General features: G+C 39.3%; 1 protein-coding gene across 2 annotated transcripts in view; it reads right to left on the reverse strand.

Moving 5' to 3' along the window:
• Nucleotides 1-2,773: 2,773 nt before the first annotated feature.
• Nucleotides 2,774-20,162, reverse strand: part of ugt8 (UDP glycosyltransferase 8) — a 128,868-nt gene continuing 111,479 nt past the window's right edge. For both annotated transcript variants that reach the window (XM_072251934.1, XM_072251935.1), the window contains exons 4-6: nt 11,311-11,387; nt 8,318-8,537; nt 2,774-5,135 (exon numbers count right to left, since the gene is read on the reverse strand). In XM_072251934.1, coding sequence (XP_072108035.1) covers nt 4,781-5,135; nt 8,318-8,537; nt 11,311-11,387 — 652 coding nt within the window. In that variant the 3' untranslated portion in view covers nt 2,774-4,780. The remainder of the gene's footprint in view (nt 5,136-8,317; nt 8,538-11,310; nt 11,388-20,162) is intronic.

Consider the following 20,162-nt stretch of genomic DNA (forward strand, 5'->3'; position numbering starts at 1 on the left):
GTAAAGAGATATTGAGGTTAAGAGAAAAAAGCAAGTGCATAGCAGGTATAGGTAAGTAGGAACAAATGAGGTACTTATGGAATACAAGAAATGCATGAGAATATTTAAGAGCTCAGGAAGGCTCACAGGAGGCATGAAATTGCTCAAGGAGACAGGGTGAAGGTGAATCCTAAGGGATTCTACAGGTAGGTTAAGAGCAAAAGGATTGCAAGGGACAAAATTGGTTCTTTGATTGGAAGCCCAGAATGGAGCTAAAACAGTTGGGAGAGATCTTAAATGAATTATTTGCATTTGTATTAACCTGAAAGATGGACAGAATCTACAGAAGTGAGGCAAAGCGAAATCAACTTCATGAATCCTGTACAGATTACAGAAGAGGTGTTTGCTACCCTGAGGTAAATCTTGGTGGATAAATCCACAGGACCTAACAAAGTGTTCGCTCGGACCAATTGCAGAAATTGCCAGCGCCCTGGCAGAGATATCTAAAACATCTTTAGCGCAGAAGAGGTACCAGATGATTGTAGGATAGCCAATGTTGTTTCACTGCTTAAAAAATGCTCTGAACATAAACGAGGAAATTATAGGCCAGTGAGTCTGACATCAGTTGTGGGAAAGTTATTGGGCAAGTATTCTAAGCCTGGGACCAGATATACAAGCATTTGGATAGATACGGACTGAGTAAGGATAGTCAGTATGGTTACATGCATCGTAGGTCATATCCAACCAATCTTATAGAGTTTTTCGAGGAAGTAACCAGGAAAAAATGGATGAAGGAAAAAATGGATGAAGGAAAAAATGGATGTTGTCTACATGGACTTTAGTAAGGCATTTGACAAGGTCCCACATGAGAGGTAGGTCAAGAAAGTTCAGTATTCAGGATGAGGTATTAAATTGTATTAGGCATTGGCTTTGTGAGAGAAGCCAGAGAGTGGTAGGAAAGGATTGCCTCTGACTGGAGTGGTATGCCGCAGGGATCGGTGCTGGGTCCTTTGTTGTGTATCATCTATATCAATGATCTGGAGGACAGCCTGGTTAACTGGATCAGCAAATTTGAGGATGGTACCAAGATCAAGGGTGTAGTGGACATGAGGAAGGCTATCATGGCCTATAGAGGGATCTGCATCAGCTGGAAAAATAGGCTGAAAAATGGCAGATGGAATTTAATGCTGACAAGTGTGAGGTTTTCCACTTCAGTGTGACCAATCTGTGTCGGGCAGTGAGGGGTGTGGTAGAACAAAGGGATCCAGAAATACAGGTCCATAATTCATTGAAAGTGGCGTCATAAGTAGATAGGGTGTTAAAGAAAGCTTTTGGCACATTGGCCTCCATAACGCATTTGTTAAAGTTGTATAATACAGTGGTGAGGCCTAATTGGAGTATTGTGTGCAGTTTTGGTCACTTACTTATAGGAACTATGTTAATAAGATTGAAAGAGTGCAGAGAAAATTGGCAAGGACATTGTCACACCTGAGTTATAAAGCAAGCTTGAATAGGTTAGGAATGTATTCTTTGGAACATAGAAGATTGAAAGGAGATTTGATAGATGTATACAAAATTATGAGGGGTATAAATAGGATAAATGCAAGCAGGCTTTTTCCAGAGGTTGAGTGGGACTACAACTAGAGGTCACGAGACAAGGGCAAAAGGTGAAAAGTTTAAAGGGGGGGCGGAGGGGATTGTGAGACTGTGGAATGAGTTGCCAGCACCAGTGGTGCATGCACGCTTCATTCCAATTTTTAAGAGAAGTTTGGATAGGTACATGGATGGAGGGCTATGGTCCAGGTACAAGCCGATGGGAGCAGGTAGTTTAAAGTTTTTCTGCATGGACTAGATGGGCTGAAGAACCTGTTTCTGTGTGTACTTTTCTATGACTGTTACTTCAGACATCCACCAGGAAATTAAATGGATTTCAATTGACTTCATAGGGACTCCAGAAACAAAGTTTAAAAAAATTATTTCTTTAGGGCAAAGGAATTCTTAAAAAGCAGTCCAAGTCATAAACCATGTCAGGACTGAACACAAGAATTATTTCTTCTCAAACTAACATCAAAATCAACTATTGCCCAAAGCACCAAAATTATTTGCACACACACAAAATTCAGGAGCTCAGCAGATCAAGCACCATCTATGGAGGGAATAAACAGTCGATGTTTCAGCTGAGATCCTTCATCAGGACTAGAAAGGAAGGGGGCAGAAACTAGAATAATGTGGGGGTGGAGGTGGGAAAGGAGGAGGAGATGACAAGTGATTAAAGTGAGGCATTTACCCTTTTGTGTTTTTTCAGTATATGGAAATATAATTCAAGAAAAAATATCAAAACATGAGTATAATTGCAGTGGACATCAGCAAATGCTTATTATCCTTAACTACTAGGGGTGATTGATAAGTTCCTGGCCTAAGATAGAAGGAGTCAATTTTAGAAAACCGAGCACATTTACTTTCAAACATAGTCGAGCACATTTATTTTCATAGTCCCCTCCTACATTTACACACTTAGTCCAGCAGTCGTGGAGCTCCCTTCTTTGTAGAAGTCGGTGTCTTGGACCTCCAGAAAGTAGTCCACAGCAGGGGTGATAGATAAGTTTGTGGCCTAAGGTAGAAGGAGATGGGTTATACAGCTGTCGTTACATGCATGTGCAGTTCAACTCTGAATGATTATGCAGAAAGTTTGAAGTTAATAACTCATCTCCTTCTACCTTAGGCCATGAACTTATCAATCACCCCTCATATGTACAATGTAACAATGTAAAGCAAACACAGCACTGATGTTTCACATTTAACTTTATTGCAATAACAGACGCCAGTGTGTATACTCAAAACTGTAGCTGAAATTACAGACATTTACATTTTTATATATACATATAAAAAGGGTTCCAGGCCAGCATGTAATCAGTGCTTATTGCTTGACTTTTTCAGCTTTAGCACAGCTATGCTTGAACCTAAAAACGTTGCATCTGTTATTCCATTTCAACATATCTGCATATGGATATGCTAAAACCACCTTGTTATCATCCCACCAATCATAGCCTCAAAGTCATTCATCTGTTTTCCGTATGGCCACTTCATGGCAGCACAGCACAGGGCTTTGAACAGAAGTGAAAGTAATGTGCATTTGCACATCAACTTTTGTTCGTTAAACTACTTAAAGCTATCAGCTGTTCATAACCCGTCAATTTCCCTACAATCAATGGCCATTTGTGGCTCCGAGTAGGATAGAAAAATACAGTCCATATTTTGGTCAGAATCAAGGAGGCAATAATAACATTGGATACAAGGCACTCTTAGTTCCTCTGACAGACACATGAACTTCAATTAGAATAAATTTAAAAAATGCCTCACACAAGGTCTAGTTTGTCAGTAAACACATCACACAGTAGACAAACTAGGACAAACATACAGGAGAGCAGCACAGGGCTAGTAGTTACAAAACAGTGAATTGTGTGCCCCAGAGATATTCAGAAGAACAGAAAGAAGCTGCCAAAATGAAACTGCAGAAAATAGCAATCAGATAAATACTTACCTACAATATGTTCTGATAAGAAAATGTAAAGACCATGTAAAAATACTTTGGCAAGTGATGGGCAACACTTTTGCTTGTACAGTTTCACATTTATGTTCTCTGGGCCACAGGACAGGACAATAGGATAAAAGTAAATAGTAAAATAGTATTGAAAAAAATATAAACCTTCAACTTTGCCAATCCAAGATATTCCTGGTGGAATCCAGACCTCATGACTTTTGATCATATATTTATATGGGAAATTAATTCCCAATACACATTTATTCAGTTTGAGAGATCAATTTGGAAGGTGACACTCAGTTTTGCATTGAATTAATAAATGGCCCTAGAGAAAAAGGTGATGTACTCAAAATTCTGTGAAATATTTTGTGGAAATTATTGCCACCCATCATGGATGTGACATTTTTAAATGGGACTTCCCAAGTTGCATTAAAAACATGGTGCACCTGTAAGTATATTGTTTAATGTGTGTTGTAACTAACTGCATGTTATTTCCTATATCCATGAATTATTAAATATAAACCAGGTAAAATTAAGATAGTGTACTTTCTTCTTACTCATCAACTACACAATTAATTTTGTTTGAAAATCTGAAACAAATCTTCAAATTAGATCACTTAAGCAATACTTGACAATTATTGAACTATATACCACCTTTGATTTAGTAATAGCTATGTGTAAGGGAAGGGTGTTTGTAAATAAAAATCATAGGGATGGTGAAGAAAACTGTAATTCTCTATGGTCAGGAGATCGTTTTATCTGCTATGGCACTCATCATAGCAAATAAAACATTTAAATAGGTCAAATAATTGAGTATACCAACATCACCATTGAATTAGTGTGTTATTCAATACACTCCTAACTTACATAATCTGAGAATACAAACAAGTAAAAAAATGAAATGATTTTTCAGACATAAAGCATTTTTTAATTCGTTTTAAAAATTGGGGCACACAAGTCACTAATAAATCACAAAATGGTTTATAAAAATTCAAAATAAAAGGCTCCAAGAATTAAGGTCCTTATTTTCAGTGCCAAAAGTAATTTGTGCAGAAATATCAAGATTCAAATATACAGTATTGCATTTTAAGTTGTGCTTATCAGCCCTTTAGTCAGCACATGGAATTTTAGGCAAAATGAGGTTAAATAGTGGAGAATATTAACAGTTATTTTCTTAAATGCTGCCAGTAATGTGTTACACATTTGGAATTATATTAACAGTTAACTGTTATATATTTCCCAGTATTATGGAATAGATACTCATTTCACTTTTTTTTCATGTTTGATGTGACCGTTCTTCCGATGTTTACCATTTGGTATTCCATTGCAGCAGCATCCATTAGCTTTACTCTGCAACAATTTAGGTGAAAACCTTCTGGTGACCCAATTTACTATCCAAAATCCTATCTTGAATGCAACAATAACACTTATTGCAATTAGCAGAAATGCATCCAGCAAGTAGTATTGGTAGAACTGGATATTATACACAGCAGCACGTAGATGTGCTGCCCCTCTGTAACGGAGGATGTAGTTAATCCAATAAACTGTTCGGTTCACAGGATGTTCTGGTTGGTCTTTATGGATCTGCGATAACTGTTCTGCACGTTGCTTGTAGCTTAAAAAGACAACAACATATTAATCAATAAGCTACATTTGCCAACAAAAACATATTGTGCCTGACTAATTTTCAACCAGTTCCAAGAAAATAAAAGTGCATAGTGGAAAGGAAAAATGCTTGAGTACTGCAATATAGCAATTATTCCATTCCATTTTTATTGTAACCGATAAAATTCTAAAACATTAATTTCAAATTGTGAGCCATTGCCTTGAATTATAACTACAAATATACATTGCTCCAGAGTTTGTAGATATAAAACTCCTAGCTGTTTATCAATTCACTGTGAAACTGCCAGCACCTTCTGAACTCTACTCATGAAAAGACAAAACGGGAAACCAACAATGTGATGTCACTAATACCTGGCCCATCTACTGATGGAATTTTTTTTCCAAATATTGAAACAGCAGGAACTTCAACACATTCCAAAAGTACATGCAGAAACGGAAAAGAAGAAAGGGGTAACTTTCACCGAAGAGCATGAAACTGAAAGCTAAGTAAAAGCTGAAATACTATACGAAAAAAAACTGAAGAACATGACATTATCAAAAAAAAACATTGATTCGACTATACTTCATGGATTGTAGACAAAGGAGATTAGCAGAGATAAACTGGTAACACACGCAAAATGTTGGAGGAACTCAGCAGGCCTGGCAGCATCTATGAAAAAGAGTAAACTGGTGACATTTCGGGCTGAGATCCTCGATCAGGACTTGAGAAAAAAAAGATGAAAAGTCAGAGGAAGAAGTTGGGGGAGGGCAGAAAAAAATACAAGGTAGTAGGTGATAGGTGAAATCGGGAAGGGGGAAGGGGTGAAATAAAGAGCTGGGAAGTCAGCTGGTGAAAGAGATAAAGGGCTGGAGAAGGGGGATCTGACAGGAGAGGACAGAAGGCCATGGAAGAAAGGGAAAGGGAAGGAGCACAAGAGGGGGTGATGGAAAGGTAAGGAAATAAGGAGAGAGAAAAAAATGGGAATGGGGATGGTGTGGTGGAGGGTGATTACCAGAAGTTCGAGAAATAAATGTTCATGTCATCAGATTGGAGGCTACCCAGACCGATACAACCTCAGTGTGGCCTTATCATGGCAGTAGAGGAGGCCATGTCAGAATGGGAATGGAAGTAGAATTAAAATGAATGGCCACTGGAAGATCCTGTTTTTTCTGGCAGATGGAGTGTAGGTGCTCAGCAAAGCAGTCTCCCAATCTACGTCAGGTCTCCTCGATATACAGGTCACACTGGGAGCACTGAACACAGTAAATGACCCCAACAGACTCACAGGTGAAGTGTCGCCTAACCTAGAAGGACTATTTGGGGTCCTGAATGGTAGTGAGAGAGGGGGTGTAGGGGCATGTGTAGCACTTGTTCCACTTGCAAAGATAAGTGCCAGGAGGGAGATCAGTGGGGAGGGACAAATAGAGAAGCTGTTGGTTATCACCATGGATGACAAGAGCATTATAACCCATTTCCGTACTGGGTATTTTTATATCCTACATTTTCAAATAATAATTGTGAAATTAAACCCTACACACCAGTGGTGTCTGTCAGTAACCATAGATTGACATTTTTGCAAGGAACCTAATACTCATATCACAGACCTCCAGTTTTAAAAAAATAATTAAAACATTGATGGGTTTGTGCTATTACAGGTTTTTTCCTTAGACCATTTTAACCTTTATTTTCACCCTAAAATATTTTGAGATATTAGTTAAAACTTAGGGTGCATTTTTGACTTATTTAGCCATTTGTGACAGTACTTCAATGTGATCCATCTACAATAGATGCTAGAATGAATTTAACACTGAGAAATGAAAAACCATTCAGATGATCTTGAGGACACTTTGCTGCACCTTCGCAATGCAATCAGGTCTTGCAGTTTCTACAAAATTAGATACAAGACTGATCATTTTTATTTTTACCATTTGTATTATTACACTTTGAAATCTTGTTCACTGATGAAATTTGTGCTACTTACTGAGAATTAAGATTTATTAGGAAGACAAAAGGTATTCTTAAGATAAATAACCACAATAGAATTTATGAACAATTACAGCTTGAAAGAAGGCCATCAGCTCAAATTTGGTTTTCCAAAAGAGCAATGTAGATAGCTCTTCCAGCACAGCCACCCTGCACTTTGTTTATCTTTTATTCATGTGCAGATATTTAACTTGTCTTTAGTTCTGGTTTATGATGACAACCACTTCCTTTGAAGATTTGCTATGTATTTAGGAACTTCCAAACATAGGTGTTTACTTGAATACTTCATCACAGCCTCAAAATAGCTGAAAAAAAAATCAAGGGTTTTACAGTGATTCAAAGAATTAAAGTATAGTCAAGTGTCAGTATGATACAAATTGTTATCATTGGTTCAAATAAGAATACTGGGCCTTATAATTACTGTACTGGCAGCATTTGGCTCTGTAACAGAAGACAAATCTATGCTTTTATAGCCTGACTCAGTTTCAGTACATTCACTTACTTAGCAAAGCAATTTTGAAGATAGCTAGAACGAAATTTTAAAAATTCTAACTGACTACCCACTCAGAAAGCTCATCAGCAGCAAATGTTGAAACATGTATAAGATCAATCAGAATGTCTGGTTATTATCAGGCAATAAAACGAATCTGAGACTAGGTATTTGATCTGAATGATGCAGTCAGTTGGCCCAAACATCCTGTTCTCACTTTGGACTTTTTCTAATCTTCATTTCACAGGACTAACTGTAAACTAGCTAACACATTAATCATCATTTCCCATTCACTTATATCAAGTCAGATCTACACTTTTAGCTACATTACAAATCGTTTATCTCAGTTGTCTGTGGAATACCACTTTCCTGAATGTGTCTGGTACTTCTCTTCCATATCGTCATTTAGAGCATTTCACAGCCTTGTAAACTCATGCAACATTGCATACCACATAGCAAGTGTATTATGCTGAATACATTTTAAACCACATTCAATACAACTCCAATTTTAAACTTCCATTTCTTTTCAAAAATCTTTTTTAACTGTTTGTTTGAACAATCTTCTACACCTTAATTTTTTAGCTAGATATTGGTTCCCATTTATATTGACTTATTTTTAAGGATGTCTATTGCTGATGTTAGTCCACCTTTTAAAACATTCATTTCAACAATGTGCGTTCCATATAGCTGCAATATATTGCAAGTTATTCTCTCTTACCGTGGATCAGTGATTATCGTCACCATTGCATTATACAGATCATCTTCTGTCATTGTTTTCCAGTTTAATGAAATGCCCATCCCTTTGGCATGCACACGGGTCATTGTATCATAATGATCACCGAAAAGGGGAATTCCAACCACAGGTACACCATGGTACATTGCTTCAAAGATACCATTCAGACCACCATGGCTCAGAAATCCTCTTATGTTTGGGTGGCCTAAAGTTATACAAATAAAAGTATTAGTTTAATTCCAGAACAGCAGGTACACATGCAATTCAAAAACATATTGCCAAAAATATCTTTCTTAACCCTATTGTATATTTTCATTGCACATTCCAGGAGAAATTTATTTCAAAGCAAAATAATTTAAGATTTGCACAAACCAAAATAACCTTGGAACAGATATTCTGATGCCAGAAAGATTTTCCTTTAAAATGCCAACAATATCAGTCTCTGTTAACAAATATTACCAAACAAAAAAATCAATTAAAGTAAAGGCATGTACACTGACCAAGAACATCCATAGTGGCAGGACAAATCCAAACCCCATTAGTATATGATGATAAAACTGCCGTCAAGAACACTGTAAAGCTGCATTAACTGAAAACCTGCTTACTAACTCAGTTTGGGTTTTGCCAGTGCCACTCGGTGGGCTGAGAGTGATTGCCCTCAAAATCAAGGCCAAACTTCTAACAGAGCATCAAGGAGACACTGATACCACTGGCTGGAGTTATAACAGGTATGTAAGGAAGATGACTTCACCAGACCCATTTCAATAGAGCTGTAGCTCTTTCTCAGAAGGATTCAAGACCCAGCAACCTTAGACTGCTTTTATTCTGAAGTCAGAAATGGTACAAGCTCAGTGATGTATGTACAATCTCCCTTCCATTTGAAAATCTGCATACAATGCAGCAGCCAGGATTCATATACATCAAAACATGTCAACATTCAAGCTTAGGCTGATTGTTGCATGGAAGATAAGCAAAACAGATATGGTACATAATCAAAATCATTTTGAATATGTACCGAAGAAAAGTGAAAGAAAATATAAAGGGTATCTGAGAGGCAAGGATTTTTTCTTAAACACAGGGTTGGTCATTTCTGAAACAGATTGACAGAGGTGGTGATGGAATCAGATACAATTATTATGTTAAGAAAGGCATTTAGATAAGACACAGAAGCAGAGAAGCCATAAATAAATACAGACCTAATGAAGCCAAATGGAATTAGTATAGATGATCATAGTTTACCAAAGTTCCCATTTGTGCATATGACGCAATGACTCAAACCTCATCTCCCTGACTCTCAAATCCCATCTTTTCCAATTCAAGTTCCAACATTCTCCCTCAAAACAGGGAATCCAAGTTTTGCACATCAAATAACGTTAAACTGTGCTTGCTGCATTTAAATTCAACTTGAAAAGATAATGCAGTTTGGGTAGATGAGGAGGCAGAGTCAGTAAAATGCAAGTACAACTTCGTGGCATTGCAAACTGTGGTGAAGACTTGTGACCATAATTGATGTTCACAACATAAAAACAGTGATGCTATTGATGGGCAATTGTGTAATGAACAGATAGAAAACAGAATATTGGTAACACACATCAAAGTTGCTGGTGAACTCAGCAGGCCAGGCAGCATCTCTAGGAAGAGGTACAGTCGATGTTTCAGGCCGAGACCCTTCGTCAGGACTAACTGAAGGAAGAGTTAGTAAGAGATTTGATAGTGGGAGGGGGAGGGGGAGATCCAAAATGATAGGAGAAGACAGGAGGGGGAGGGATAGAGCCAAGAGCTGGACAGGTGATTGGCAAAAGGGATATGAGAGGATCATGGGACAGGAGGTCTGGGAAGAAAGACAAGGGGGGGGGGAACCCAGAGGATGGGCAAAGGGTATAGTCAGAGGGACAGAGGGAGAAAAAGGAGAGTGAGAGAAAGAATGTGTGTATAAAAATAAATAACAGATGGGGTACGAGGGGGAGGTGGGGCTTTAGCGGAAGTTAGAGAAGTCGATGTTCATGCTATCAGGTTGGAGGCTACCCAGACGGAATATAAGGTGTTGTTCCTCCAACCTGAGTATAGCTTCATCTTTACAGTAGAGGAGGCCGTGGATAGACATGTCAGAATGGGAATGGAAGTGGAATTAAAATGTGTGGCCACTGGGAGATCCTGCTTTCTCTGGCGGGCAGAGTATTGGTGACTAGTTGTTTTTCAACACTGAAGGAAATAATAGTGATAAGGTTGAGTCAGTACTTGGCCAATACTTTAAAATAAACACTCTTCAGCATGCAAGGAATAGTTTTGAAATTTGCAAACTAAAAAATACAAATGTAGTAAATAGAGATGGAAAGCAGAAGTGTTCAGAACAGATGGAACATTTATTCACATAGTAAAGGTAATTTAACTCAAAATGCATGGTGATGTACTGGAATTTAAAAGGGTGCATGTTTACATCCAAACTTAGAAGTCAGAAGACCAAGCTGCAATGTATTCTTTGATTTAAAAAGTAAAATTTATAAGCAAGAAGTTATTTTAACACTCTGTAAATCACTCCCTATATGAAAATTGGAATGTTGAGTCCACTACTGCTGCCAATCTTTAGAGATGCTGGTAAGGCCTTAAAGAGATTTTATAGAAAATGGTATCAAAATGTAGAATTTCAGTACTGTGGGGAGTCATATGAACTGAGGTCATTCTAGGGAAAAGGTTAAAGGAAACTTCACAGAACTGTTCAAATCACAAGGTCCTTTGACAGGGTAAATAAACTGTTTTCATGTAACTACTGAAAAGGTTTTAAATAATTCACAAAAAAACCAAAGGGGTCACAAATAGAAAGGTAAATCTTGGCCTACATATAGCTGCCTAAAATTCTATGAAAGCAGTTTGAATAAAGTTCTGAAAAGTAAATTAATTTTCAGTTTATCATATGAATATCAGAAGCAGATTATTCAACTGAATGATCCACATTCAGTCTCTCATGGAGTTTAACTCACCAAGTAAATCATTCTGTGGCACCCATTCTACAAGTCTTGTATTGTTGCTCAGATTGCTGGGTTTTTTCCCAGAATACCTACAGAACATAAGAGCATATTCACATCTCACAGCACTGATTCAATGAAAATACTTGTACTTTTAAATGGCTGCCATCTGTAAATTTCAATTATTTCTATAGATTTATTACCAAATATACAAAAAACACTTCCCATTTCAATTCCTTTAATATACTGACTTCAAAAGTTTCCTTTCAGAAGTGAACATTATGACTTTTAAATATCACCACAAACTATTCTCCATGGATTTGACACTTCTACGCCCTGTACAGCAATTTTTTTGTAAAAACAAATAAACTAAAATCATAACTTGGGGAAAATGTGTAATGGCTCCATCATTACGACTTACTGTTGTAAAATCCATTTCTCACAAGCTATCTAGCCCCAGGATTACAAGCTGATAAAATTGCCACAAACAAGAGATTCTGCAGATGCCAGAAATCTTAACCAACACACATAGTATGCTGGGGAACTCAGCAGATCAGGCAGCACTGATGGAGAGGAATAAACAGTTGGCATTTCAGAACTAGACTCTTCATTAAGACTGAAAAGGAAGGTGGAAGAGCCAGAATAATGTAGGGGGAGGGAAAGGAGCACAAGCTGGCAGGTGATAGGTGAAAACAAGTGGGTGGGTGGGTGGGGGAAGGTGAATGATACAAGAAGCTGGGAGGTGATAGGTGGAAAAAGTGCTAATATTGTTCCTGAATATCTGGCATTAAACTATGCACACTATTCACAGAAAGGAAATGCCAGTCAGTGATTAATAATAAATCAGATATTTAATAACCTATCATTGAAACTTTTACCCGCTCACGACTTAAGTCAGCTTTGAAAAGAAAAGGAGAACATGAAATAAAATTCTTGACCTTTGCAATTTTCAATGGCATGATGGAATTGCTAAAAGCAAACTGGTTAGGTTGTAGTTAACTAAAATCACAAATAACCATTGGGAAGTGTTAAGAGTTTCAGTACCAACATAAATCCCCATGACAAAAATAATTCTACTTACCAAAGTAAACCACAGATTAAAGGAGCCACAAGACATTTTAAAATTGAAAGACATTTAAATATAATTTCAAAGGGAAAGAGATACAGAAATAAAAAGATGAAAACAGACATGAAACAATAGTCAGGCCAAGAAAAAATGCACTAAATGAGAGATATTTACTTTAATTATATTATAAGAGGAAAATCAAAATAATGAGTAAATCTTTGCAAAAAAAAATCAGGGTTACATGCAAATCAAAATGAAGTGGCAGAAGCAAATATTTATACAACCGATGTTACTCTTCACAACAGTAGAAAGAATGTCAAATAATTGATCCCATACTTATTTTGCTAATAATTTCAACATAAGAGAATAAAAACTGAAACTCCCAAGAGTTGGTGATTGAAACGACATGACTTCAAGTCCCCCATTCCCCATGATATTCCCAGCAAACTTTCAAGCCTTTGAAAGTTAAGTGTATGAATTTAAAGCTGAATTTACCTATCAAAGGGAACTGAGAGAGTTGTGTGAACTATGACAGAGCACATCTGCTTCATCTGACTGTGCTACACAACCTGAGGGCTTTGCAGTTCACCAGATAGACTTTGCAATGTTGTCACATAAGGTGGAGGGACTCCCTCACAATCAATTCCTCATGGTGCTCAGAGGTAACATTTCCGATAAGTTCCTGGTTACTAGTCTTGAAATATCTCATGGTGAATTGCCACCCACACTACCAGTTGTAGGAATTCACATCAGCTATCTTAGTGGCATTCTACATTGTGGCCTAAAGATTGCATGAAAGGAATTTTCTCCGTGATCAAAAGCCTTGAAACAGGACACACAGAGGTCCTGTTCATCATAGCCGGTTATTTCAACCAGACAAACTTCAAGTGTTTGCTACCAAAATATTATCAGTACTTTTCCTCTCCCGCTAAAGGCCTTTACAATTGTCACACAGCCATTAAAGACACTTATCAATTCCTTCTCCACCCACACTTTGGTAAATCAGACCATCAGGCTATGCTTCTTCCTCAAACACAAACTGCAGGAAAGCAGTGCAGATAAGTTGTATGGTACTAGTACAAGGAAATAGATACACTTCTACACAACAGCTTTGAGACGGTAGACTGTTCCATCTTTAAGGTTTCAGCATTGAATCTGTCACTCATTCAGCAGCAAATGCACAGGGAACTATGTACAAAAGAGGTCATAAAGTCATAGAAAACTGATAAAGGGTCTCGGCCCGAAACCTTGACTGTTTGTTTCCACAGATGCTGCCCGACCTGCTGAGTTCCTCCAGCGTGTTGTAACATTGCACTGTCTGGAGAGGCAGGGTCACGGGCAGCCCATATTTTTTGAAGAAAGGAGGCATGTCGCTAAGGGGGAAGACTTTAAAGAAAAGTTGTTCTCATTTCTGCAAAGTAAGGATGGAGTGTTGTCTGATGTGAATGGTCTAGCATGTCTTTCAGCGGCTGAAAGAAATTCTGAGCTGGCTAGGCTATTACTGCTTGATTAATGCCAAAGCTACCATAGACTGGGTGTGTTCCCTGGAGTCGAACCCACACCCGAAGGGGAAGAAGAAAATAAGGCTTGGGCAGAGTAGACATCTTAGTTAATGGATGATTGGCAGTGCTAGATAATATGAAAAAACAGACTGGTAGAAAGTTTAAAGGGTCTGGCAGCTGATATAGTAAGGTTCCTAAAGGTAGAAAACCCACTAACCATGTCAGCTAATTACCTGCAAGGTCTGGAAGATGCTTTTGACACTACTGAAAGTGCAGTTGATCCAAAGATGAAGTTTAGGCACATATTCCAGGAGGAAAGAGAGAAACTATTTGCCCAAATTTTCTGGCTGGAGAAATAACTGCACTGTTTGTGTCACAAATTCAACTGAGGGAAATTGCTTGTGGGTGCAGAAAGCTGTGAAGGGTGTGCTGTCCAATGACATGATTGCTCTACATATGCTAATAAGGAGGAAGGAGAAGATGGTGGCGCAACGCAGCTTGCAGCAGCCACTCCGGTGAATGATATCTGTTATCTGTCAAGTAGGGTGCCGTGCACAATCCTGATTTGATGGAGACAGACGTGAGAGCACGGAGGAACATCTGGTGAAACTTCTGAAATGCCTGTTTCGCTGCCGCTGCTACTGTGTGATCCAGAATCTCCGGAGGGGAAGGCCCCGAGTCCTCAGCTTTGCTTGGTGCTCAGCGGCCGGGGAGGGGTCGAAGTGCTCGGCAGAGATGGTGCTCGGTGTCAGAGGGCTGGTCGGAGGCTCGAAGTTTTCGGACGGACTCAAGAGTCGGCTGCGGTCGGGTGCTTCCAATGCATCGGCAAGTTTGCAGCGCTTGGGGGGTCATGGCAGGGACAATTTCTCCCTTCTACCGTCTGTGTGAGATGATGGGGCTATCGGGACTTGAGACTTTTTTTTAAACCGTACCCATGGTCTGCTCTTTATCAAATTACGGTATTGCTTTGTACTGTTGTAACTATATGTTATAATTATGTGGTCTTGTCAGTTTTAGTCTTGGTTTGTCCTGTGTTTCTGTGCTGTGATATCTTTCTGGAGGAACATTGTATCATTTTTTAATGCATGCATTTCTAAATGACAATAAACGAGGACTGAGTGTCCTCATAATCTAACCTGCAAGATGCACCCTCCTCCATCTTTTACCAAGTTACTTAGAGAAGTTAGAGAGGAGGAAAACATGGTTGAGAAGCGGAACATTTTCAAAAGCTGAGTGGTGTATTCAGTGGTAGCGTCTGCTGCTAAAATGACCCCTGATGCCACAGAGATAGAGCTTTTGAGAAATGAGCTGAACTGACTTGATGGATGTCTGCCAATGTTTCAGCTAAACGTGATACATCTGTAGGGAGACCCAACCCATCTGTAGGGCTTACAACACAGACAAATGCTGCTGAAAAGGGTCTCTCAACTAGACAGGCAACCAGTATCTTCTGTTACAATTGTGGAGAAGATGGACATTTCAAGCAAGTCTGTGAGCAAGAGGGAAACCTTCAAAAAGTAAGTCAGTAGTTAATCAGAGAAGAGGCAAAGCTATGGAAGGACCCAGTAAAAGAACGGGCTGGCATCTCGGAGAGGATACGTTCCAATCAGTGTATTACGGGAAATACTAAAGGACAGGACACTGTTCCTGAAGGTTTAGTAAGACCAATACATATGGACTGAAGGTGTTAATGCTGGAGCCATAGGTGACACAGGCTCTCCAGTTACTTTCCTTCATAGATCCTTTTACAACTGGTATTTGAATCATTTACCATTGATGCCACTCAGTGCCCTTGAGATTTGGGGCTTAGTACTGATGAATACCCATATGATGGTTACTTATCGTTGAAACTGGAGTTTTCAGAAGCAAATGCTGGAGTAACTAAGACTATTGACACACCAGTGTCTGTCTGTCTGGATCTGGTTGAAAAGGGTGAAGCTTCCATTCCGAATTCAATGGAATGCCCAATGCCTCAGCCATCCAAGTGGATGCTCCTGACGATCAGGAAGAGGAGACAATTATTAGTAGCCCAAAAATGACCCATTGTACACCACCATAAAATTATACAGGACGTATATTTACCAAATTGTCAACTTTAACAAACATTTACAGAAAAAGAAAAGAAAAATAAAAGGGCCAATTAAAGTTAAACCAGTCCAACGTGCACATAACACTGGAGCTCCTACTGGAGTGGTCAGGGGGTGCATCACTCACTCACGTACTGGACCATCTCGAATGAACTGGCTCTCTCCGGAGTATTGGCCCTTCTTCTCTGGTGCTATCCATAAAAGCACTTCTTTCTAGAGACTCCTTCCTACGGCATTCTGTGGCGCCTTCCTTATGCCCCGCTTCCCAGCTACCACCAAACGACCCCAAACCAGACTACTGTTATTCAGAAAACATTCTCGTAAAACTCTAAGATTGGTTAGACATGACCTACCATGCACAAAGCCAAGCAAATCAATCCCTGTCAATCCAAATTCTTATATATCCAATCCCTTAGAATACCTTCCAATAACTTTGCCAATATTGATGTCAGGCTCACCAGCCTATAATATCGTAGTCTATTCTTCGAGCCTTTCTTAACAGCAGAACCACATCAGCTATCCTCCAATAACTTACCTGTTGCAACTGATGGTTTAAATATCTCTGCTAGATACCCTGTGATTTCTGCACTTGCCTCCCCCACAGGGTCTGAGGGAACACCCTGTCTGGCCCTGGGGATTTGCTCACATTATTTGCCTCAAGGGAGCAATACTTGTTCTTCTTTAATCTTGCAAACTTGACAAGGCCATCTATTCCATCATCTAAAATCACTGATAAACAGCATAAAAAGAAGTGGTTCCAACACTGCTTCCTGTGGAACACCACTAATCGCTGGCAGCCAACCAGTCAAGGATCCCTTTATTCCCACTCGCTGCACCCCCTTAATCTATCCTACTTATAATCTCCTCAAACAATTCCATCGGGTTCATCAGGCAAAATTTTCCCTAAGGAAATCATGCTGACCTGGTCCTGTGTCACCAAGTACTCGATCATCTCATCTCCTCAACTGCTGAGGTCAGACTAATTAGTCAATCATTTCCTTTCTGATGCCTTCCTCCTTTCTTAAAAAGTGGAATGACATTTGCAATTTTCCAGTCCTCTGGCACTCAATGATTTTTTGAATACCCCCCCAATCTCTAATGCTACCTCTTTCTGAACCCTAGGGTGCAGCTCATCTGGATTTGATGATCTATGTACCCTTAGGGCTTGCAGCTTTTTCAGCTCCTTCTTCCTTGTAATAGTAACTGCACTCACCCGTCTTTCTTCACACACTAAAACATCTAGCACACTGCTAGCGTCTTCCCCAGTGAAGACTGATGCAAAACACTCATTTAGTTCATCAGCTATCTTCTTGTCCCCCATTATTATTTCTTGGGCCTCATTTTCTTGCAGTCCTATATCCACTCTCATCTCTCTTATTTTTTTTATATTCTTGAAAAGGCTTTTACTATCCACTTTGATATTTTTTTGCTAGCTTGCTTTCATATTTCATCTTTTCCCTTCCAATAATTCATTTAGTTGCTCTCTGTAGGTTTTTAAAAACTTCCCAATCCTCTATCTTCCTGCTAATTTTTACTTTGTTGTATGCCCTCTCTTTTGTTTTTACTTTAGCTTTGACTTCCCTTGTCAGCCATGGTTGTACTATTTTGCCATTTGAGTATTTCTTTGTTTTTGGAGTACATCTGTCCTGCAGCTTCCTTATTTTTCCCAGAAATTCACACCATTGTTGCTCTGCTGTCATCCCTGCCAGCAGCTTCTTTCAATTTACTTTGGCCAACTCCTCTCTCATACCACTGTAATTTCCTTTACTCCATTGAAAGATTTCATCCATCTCTTTGGGCTCTGCACATAGATTAACTGATCTTCTGATCTGATTCCTGATCTTCCAGAGGACCAATTTTGTTCCTCGCAATCTTTTTTATTCTTAATGTTCACTGCTTTGATTCACGGCCGGTGAGTCTGACATCAGTTGTGGGAAAGTTATTGGAAGTTATTCTAAGGGACCAGATGTATAAGTACGTATTTTAGACAGAGATGGACTGAATAAAGATAGTCAGTATGGCTTTGAGTGTGATAGGTCAGGTCTTTCCAATCTATTCGAGGAAGTTACCAGGAAAAAGTGGATGAAATTTGACAAGGTCCTACATGGAAGGATGGTCAAGAAGATTCACTCGCTCAGCATTCAGGATGAAGTAGTAATTTGAAATAGACATTAAGTTTGTGGGAGAAGCCAGAGAGCAGTAGTAGGGGGTTGCCTCTCTGACGATTGGTGTGCCGTAGGAATCAGTGCAAGGTCTTTTGTTCTTTGTCATCTATATCAATGATCTAGATCAGGGGTGGACCTTCCTTTTACATTCCATGCATCAACTTTTTCACGCACGAGTTCTGTTGCGATTTTTCATACACGAGTTCGATATTAACATATTTTTACAAGAATTGAATGGGGGTACAAGAGTTGTATGGCGCATCTGAACTTGTGAGTGAAAAAATTGACACATGGAATGTAAAAGGTTGGCCACCCCGATCTAGATAATAATGTAGTTAACTGGATCAGCAAATTTGCGGATGACATCAAGAATGGACAGTGTGGAAGGCTATCATGGTTTGCAGAGGGACCTGCATCAGCTGGAAAAATGGTAGATGGAAATTAATGCAGAAAAGTGTGAGGGTTTGCACTTTGGTAGGACCAACCAGTGTGAGCACGTGGCCAAGTGGTTAAGGCATTGGACTAGCAACCTGAAGGTCGTGAGTTCGAACCCCAGCCGAGGCAACGTGTGTTGAGCAAGGCATTTAATCACATATTGCTCTGCGACGACACTGGTGCCAAGCTGTATGGGTCCTAATGCCCTTCCCTCGGACAACATTGGTGTTGTGGAGAGGGAAGACTTGCAGCTTGGGCAACTGCTGGTCTTCCACACAACCTCGCCCAGGCCTGCGCCCTGGAGAGTGAAGACTTTCCAGGCGCAGATCTATGGTCTCCCAAAACTAACGGATGCCTTTTTTTTTTAGGACTAACCAGGGTAGGTCTTACACAGTGAATGGTAGGGCACTGATGAGTGTGGTAGAACAAAGGGTTTGGAAATACATGCCCATAATTCATTGAAAAAGGCAGCACAGGTAAATAAGGTTGCAAAGAAAGCTTTTGGCATATTAGACTTCACAAATCAATATACTGAATACAGGAGACAGGATTTATGTTGAAGTTGTATAAGATATTGGTGAGGCCTAATTTGGAGTATTGTGCACAGTTTTGGTCACCTACCTACAGGAAAGATGTAAACAAGGTTGAAAGAGTACAGAGAAAAAAAATAACAAGGATGTTGCCAGGTTTGGAGGACCTGAATTATAAGGAAAGATTGAATAGGTTAGGTTTGTATTCTTCAGAATGTAAAAGATTGAGAGGAGGTTTAATAGAGGTATACAAAATTATGAGGGGTATAGATAGGATTTTTCCAATGAGGTTGGGTGGGACTACAACCAGAGATAAGGGTGAAAGATGAAAAGTTTAAGGGCAATATGCAAGAAACTTCTTCACTTAGAGGGTTGTGAGAGTATGGAATGAGCTGCCAGCACAAGTGATGCATGCGAGACTGATTTCATTGTTTAGGAGAAGTTTGGACCGGTATATAGATAGTAGGGGTATGAAGGGCTGTGGGTCTAGTGCAGTCGATGGAACTAGGCAGTTTAAATGGTTTCAGCATGGACTAGATGGGCTGAAGGGCCTGTTTCTGTGCTTCACTTCTCTATGAAAAAAAGAATCTGTATGAAACGTCTGTAGAACCCCTTAAGATTCTCCTTCAGCTTGCCTATTAGAGCAACCTTGTGCCTTCTTTGAGTCCTCCTGATTTCTTTCTTAAGTGTACTCTTCCATTTCCTATACTGCTCAAGTGCTTCATTTGTTCCTATCTGCCTAGACCTGCTATGAACCTACTTTTTTTTTTCTTAACCAAGGTCTTAATAGCTCTTGAAAATGAAATTTTCCAAAACTTGTTCTCCTTGACATTTATTAGGACAGACACATACAAGCTTTGCAGATTCAAAGTTACACTTTTAAAGGCCTCTCACTTACCAAGCTCACCTTTGCCAAAAAACAGCCTGTTTTAATCTACACTCGCCAGATTCTTTCTGATACCATCAAAATTGGCCTTTTTCCAATTCAGTATCTCAACCCAAAGACCAGACCTATCCTTTTCCATAATTACCTTGAAGCTAATTTCATTAGAATCACTAGATGCACAGTGTTCCCCTACACA

Source organism: Mobula birostris, chromosome 3 (assembly GCF_030028105.1).
Source record: "Mobula birostris isolate sMobBir1 chromosome 3, sMobBir1.hap1, whole genome shotgun sequence".
NCBI classification, from domain to species: domain Eukaryota; kingdom Metazoa; phylum Chordata; class Chondrichthyes; order Myliobatiformes; family Myliobatidae; genus Mobula; species Mobula birostris.